The sequence below is a fragment of the Sinohyriopsis cumingii genome, chromosome 5 (assembly GCF_028554795.1).
Source record: "Sinohyriopsis cumingii isolate HCF-2022 chromosome 5, ASM2855479v2, whole genome shotgun sequence".
NCBI classification, from domain to species: Eukaryota; Metazoa; Mollusca; class Bivalvia; order Unionida; family Unionidae; genus Sinohyriopsis; species Sinohyriopsis cumingii.
This window is the reverse complement of record NC_142965.1, coordinates 21735892-21741966: the sequence shown is the minus strand read 5'-3', so window position 1 is coordinate 21741966 and position 6075 is coordinate 21735892. Positions and strand designations below refer to the sequence as shown.

Here is a 6075-nt window from a genome sequence, read left to right as displayed (position 1 = left end):
GGGCCAAAAATATTATTTAGTTTTAAAGTCACTCAGTGATGTTTAGGGCCAAAAATATTATTTAGTTTTAAAGCAACTCAGCAATCTTTACGGCCAATATTATTATTTAGTTTTAAAGTCACTCAGTGATGTTTAGGGCCAAAAATATTATTTAGCTGTAAAGCAACTCAGCGATCTTTAGGGCCAAAAATATTATTTAGTTTTAAAGTCACTCAGTGATCTTTAGGGCCAAAAATATTATTTAGGGCCAAAAATATTATTTAGTTTTAAAGTCACTCATTGATAATTAGGGCCAAAAATATTGTTTAGTTTTAAAGTCACTCAGTGATGTTTAGGGCCAAAAATATTATTTAGTTTGAAAGTCACCCAACGATGTTTAGGGCCAAAAATATTATTTAGTTTTAAAGTCACCCAACGATCTTTAGGGCCAAAATATTATTTAGTTTTAAAGTCACCCAACGATGTTTTAGGGCCAAAAATATTATCTAGTTTTTAAGTCACCGAATGATGTTAGTGCAAAAAATATTTGTTAGTTGTAAAAGTCACCCAACGATGTTTAGGGCCAATAACATTATTTAGTTCTAATATCAAGAGTTATAGTGAAAACGGCCGTAGATCTTATGGCAACAAGTCACTAAAATTGTCGCCCATTATGAAACACCAATTGGCTAGTTAACCTTATGCAAAAGAGCTCACAGTAAGTATGATACTGTGTGGAAAACATCAGGTTGACAGACGGACAGACATATAAAGAAAGACAAACTGCCAAGAGAAATGTCGCTGACATGTTTTGTACCTTGGCCTTGAAAACTATATTTTGAAACATATCACTCTTTATTTGGTTCTGTCAGTGTTGCATCTGTTAGGTTTCCAGTTGCATCTGTTAGGTTTCCAATTATTTGAAACATATCACTCTTTATTTGGTTCCGTCAGCGTTGCAGCTGTTATGTTTCCAGTTGCATCTATTTTGTTTCCAGTTGCATCTGTTAGGTTCCCAGTTGACATTTTATAGTTTGGTTTCATTAAATATCTTCAATTTTCTTCCTCAGATTAATATTTACACATATTTGTTTCTTGGTATGAATTTATGTTTTTTCTGAACATTAAGCACGGGTTGAGTATTGAAATACAGTCATAGTATCATACGTTTTCGTGAAATTATTTGTGTCCTATCTCTGAAGCAAAAGTGGAAATTCATGAATTTGAGAATTCCTCAACTCATTTGTACTTAAATAATAAAAGGTCTCCCATATGAACGGCTAAATAAGACAAAACATTGCTCTATTTCAAATAAGGTTTTAATACTGTTACAAGAGAAAACATTAGTTAATTGGTGAATTTGACAAGTAAATATGATCTAGCATATGAAATATCTCAATCCCTCGATCAGTAGCTCAAGTACTGCGAAAATATGAAATCTATATATGTACTTTCATTCTACACATGCATGTCAATGTCAATATAGCTTAATAATTATAACATTTTTATTATATATACACGAAGACACCAATTGGTCTCACCTGTAGATTATTTTACCACGAAGTCTTCAATTATTATTACCTATAAATTTTGTTACCATGAAGCCTTCGGTAGTTCTTACCTGTAAATTTTGTTACCAATCAGCATTCGAATCTGTTCTTCTTTGGATAGCATCTTCAGCATTTTTGTTTCAATGTGGATGGCAGAGCATGGTGTAAACCTGTCTTTATGCAAAGAGATATAAGTTTGGCTGATTTTAGCTCAGGTATATCATAAATGCATCGATGATTTGCTTAAACTTATTATGGGATGTAAACTCAGATCGCTCTTACATTTATTAATTTCCTTCACCATCGTATGGGATGTAAGCGTCTTTGATTCGAGCTGAGAATGATCTCATTTGCATCAGTTTGTGTTGTGTGAATTTGAATCGAACTCAGACCAGACTTAAATGCATCAATATGCTTCACCATCTTACGCTTAAGCATCATCCTACATATCTAAGGGGTTCAACAATGGTAGGCTTACTTGCGAATAGGTGAGCACAACCTTAGTCATACAGTTACGCTCTTGCATATGAAAACTGTGTCCTCATACACAATAGCCGGGTTACAAGTTTTCTAAATGCGTTTAGTACTTTGTATGTGCTCGTCAACTTAGGAGCGATGCTGAACTAAAGAACTGAAAGGGTACAAGGGTAGTTTCGCGCATCCGGGAATTTTAAGATTTGGTTAGTCCATTTGAATTTTGGGGCAAGCGGTCAACTAACAAAAAAAAAATGTGTAATAAACACGTTAACTCTGTGTGTGTTATTGTAGGTAAAGTGTTGAGGGGAAATACTACTTAATTCCAGTGTTTCTCATTAGACCGAATGCTAAATTATTACTTGACCAACTAGATAGTCATGTTAACTAACCTGGACTCCCTACCCTTGTTGACATGAATTACTGTACTTTTTAACGTCGGTCATAATACCGCCGTGAACTTGTACGATAGAAAATGGCCAAGCTAATTCACAAGCGTATCGATAGTGACAACATGTGTCAGCCAGTCACAGCTGAGGTGTTTGAAGCAATCATAGTCACATAAGACATAAAAACACAGCTGAAATAGATAGGTGCAAATTTTGCGTGTCTTTGGTGCGCGCCATCATTTTCACCAAGCATAAAGGCATGAGCAAAATCCTGCTTCTAATCGGACGTCGCCGCCATGAAAAAGATATTCATTCGAGGTAAAACGTTTGCCTTTAATACTGCTATGTGCGAAAACGATGTAGCGCACCATAAAGTACCAGCTGTTAATCGCAACTGGGTTTCTTATCTAACCAGCTCTGATTGTTTTCAAAGACATCTCTTGTGTTTTAAACAGCTGAGATTTAGATATAATGCAGAAAATAACGAGTGGCCTAAATTCCATGTGATGTAGGATTGTGCGATTGGACAATAATAATGCTGGGTATCATTTGATTATTTTGTATCACAAATAACCGTATTTACTCGCATTATAAGTCGATTCAAACTGCAAGCAAGAAAGATTTTGATCTGCCGTAAAATAATGCGCCTGCAAATCAGGGTCTATATTATTGGTTCTCCTGATTACTCCAAACAAACTGTACTGACTTCTCAGTTTGCAGTTGGATTTGTCTTATAATCGTGTACATATGGTGAAAATCATTCTTGAACACGTATTTTGAATCACGAATAAATTGACTTATTTTAGAAAACTGAAGTCGAAAACTGCGCAAAAGGAATTTGTATTTCTGTATATATAAATAGTTTATGTGCATTATATACATGGTCCGACATATCTCAAGGCATATCATCTATAATGCCTTCATGTACAAAAAAAATATAACGGGTCCGTTTTATAAGTTGAGAGGCAATTTCCATTCTACATTTTTAATATATCGGCTTTCAAATGTCAATGGAAAGGATTATAAAATGATTATATTAAATTATCTTAATCCTCTTAATTTATAGTTGCATATTTAATAATTTATTAACACGTTTACAGAGATTCTGCTAAGTATTCATATTAGATGAAAGGGTTCTTTTTTGTGATAGTTTTGACAAATAAAACATCATAATGCAATGAGATTAATCAGTTTAAAATGAAAATGATACACTGGATATAAGAATATTGTCTCAAAAAATAAAATATGCTCGTTTTGTTACATAAGCTGCTGGTTAAGAAAAGAGCCCTAAGGAATTTAAGGTTTTTGAGAATCATTTGGATTCCACAATTGTTACGCATTTACTATTGGTTCACCTAACAGTAAAAAGCGTGATTTGATACGGATTGATAAAAAGTCATCGTTGACCTAAAGTTACAATTTTTCACATGTAGTAGTGGAAACAAAAGTAAGTGTGGCTCGGGCCGGCCCAAGAGTTTTTGGAGCCCCAAGCGAACTTTGAATTTTCCCCCTCCCCCTTCCAGGAAAAAAGTCACTTCCGTCTAATTAAAGCCTGGTTCCCCAGACGACCATTTAGTTTGTCCATATGGTCGGGTCGACCCTGAGTACAGCGACCTTTTTAAGAAAAATATTCAGTTGCGTTTAAGCAACAAATTACAGTTTTAAGAACAATTTTATATATTATCCATACACGAAACTTTATAGGCTGTTTAGTTGTGAAGAGATTTACTATTCAAAGGCAATATACAATTGATTTTTATAATGGTCGTTTTGTAGCTTGGCTCCCCTACACCATCAGTAGCCAAAACGCAGCCAAAGAAATGTCGAAGGTCCCCTTCCAACGTCGGCGGCAAGATGCACTTACAGTTGACTAATTGCCAAACAGAGTTCGAAAGAACCTTGTGGCTTCCTTTCAAGCTCTCTTCTCCATATGTATGTAATTTTACCTCATTAAGTCTATTAACCAGCAAAACTGTATATTTGCAGCATTAATTGCTAGATTTGTATAGGTCAACTGACTTCTGCTGATAACACATGCTAAATGTTGTGTTTTCTGAATGTCAATAAGTCTTGCTTTTTTAGCCATTAGCGATCCTTCTTATTCTCTCTTTTATTGCTGTAGCTTTCTGAATTTTCTTGAAATATTTCTGAAGTTCTTTCTGTACATATGCTATCCTATCTTCCAGACTGTAGGCCGTGGTGAACTGCATGTTGGAATCAAGCTTGTGCCAGCGCCCTCTCCGCGCGTGCAACATCGTGGCGTAGTGCTTGATGTCCTTGAGATGACGAATCACTTCGTTGCAATTCACAGTCCGGTTTTCCACATTCGTTACCCTGCACTGAAATAAAAGTATACACGTATATATATATATATATATATATATATATATATATATATATATATATATATATATATATATATATATATATATATATATATATATATTTAATGATACTTTTTCAAAGGCAAATACAAAACGTAGACAAGACAAACAAATACAACAGAAAAACGGTTATGTTTGCGAAACTTTACATAGCTGTTTCTACAGGAATTCAACCTTATCACTTTATTATGTTTCAACTAGTTTATTTCAGCTTGCTGCTGATACTGGAAATTATATTTGTGTTGACCTAGAAATTGATGAACCATAACGACATCTGTTATTTTATGTAAATTTATGTAAGCGCAAATTATATCCCGGATATTTCATTGTTATAGTAGTGTGTGTGTGTGTGTGTGTGTGTGTGTGTGTGTGTGTGTGTGTGTGTGTGTGATTAGATGTTTTAACGTAGCTTTAACAATTTTTCAGTCATATCGCTACGATGTCTGCAGTGTGGCAGTTTATAGTGATGTCTAGCACTGGGGCATCATGCCGCAGACAATCCTAACACTAACCTCTTAGTGCTGAGCGCCAAGCGAGGCAGCTGTTAGTACCATTTTTTGTAAGTCTTTGGTATGACTCGGCCGGGGATCGAACCCACAACCTCCCGCTTCCGAGGCGGACGCTCTAACCACTAGGCCAGCGGAACGGTTTGTTATAATAGTTATATAGGCTATTAATCAAATTTAGAGAATTCTTTTAAAAAAATGTGTCGGCTGCAAAAGATAATTTTTTGTGTGCATGGTTGTCTTTTTCTAGTCTTTTTGGTTTAAACCGCTTGGTTGCAATGTTCTAAGGCGGCGTATCCTGGTTTGCGGACTCCAGTCGGGGTTGTGAGCAATTGCAATAAGTGTTATATCCCTGAAAGTGTGGCCAGGGAAGGAGAAGTGTTCTGCGACCGGGCTTCTGTACAGCTTCTTTGTCATCCAATCAGATCTATGACGGTTGATCCTTTTGTGTCGCTGTTCAGTTTCTCCGACATACTGAAGGCTACATATCTTACATGTGATGAGATAAATGACAGGCTCTGTTTTGCACGTTTTGTTTGGATCATGTATGTTTAATTTTTCTCTAGTCACTGTGTTAGAAAATGTCCTGGTCTCATTCATATGCTGACAGGTTTTGCACCTTTTATCGCTACAGGGGTCAGATTGACTAAGGTGGTCTTGATTAGTGATTGGCGCTAGCTTCGTCCTCACTAGGATGTCCTTGAGGTTTTTTGGTCTACAGGTTTGTTAGGGAGGATTAACTTTAGTGCGTCCAACGATTCCACGATGGCCCAGTGTTTTCCGATGATTTTAT

The 6075-nt window shown here is 35.8% G+C and overlaps 1 protein-coding gene across 2 annotated transcripts in view; it reads right to left on the bottom strand.

Moving 5' to 3' along the window:
* Positions 1 to 1280: 1280 nt before the first annotated feature.
* The window catches only part of LOC149798762 (uncharacterized), a 64484-nt gene continuing 59689 nt past the window's right edge, over positions 1281 to 6075 (bottom strand). For both annotated transcript variants that reach the window (XM_089957636.1, XM_089957637.1), the window contains exon 7: positions 1281 to 4731. In XM_089957636.1, the coding sequence (XP_089813762.1) occupies positions 4471 to 4731 (261 nt within the window). In that variant the 3' untranslated portion in view covers positions 1281 to 4470. The remainder of the gene's footprint in view (positions 4732 to 6075) is intronic.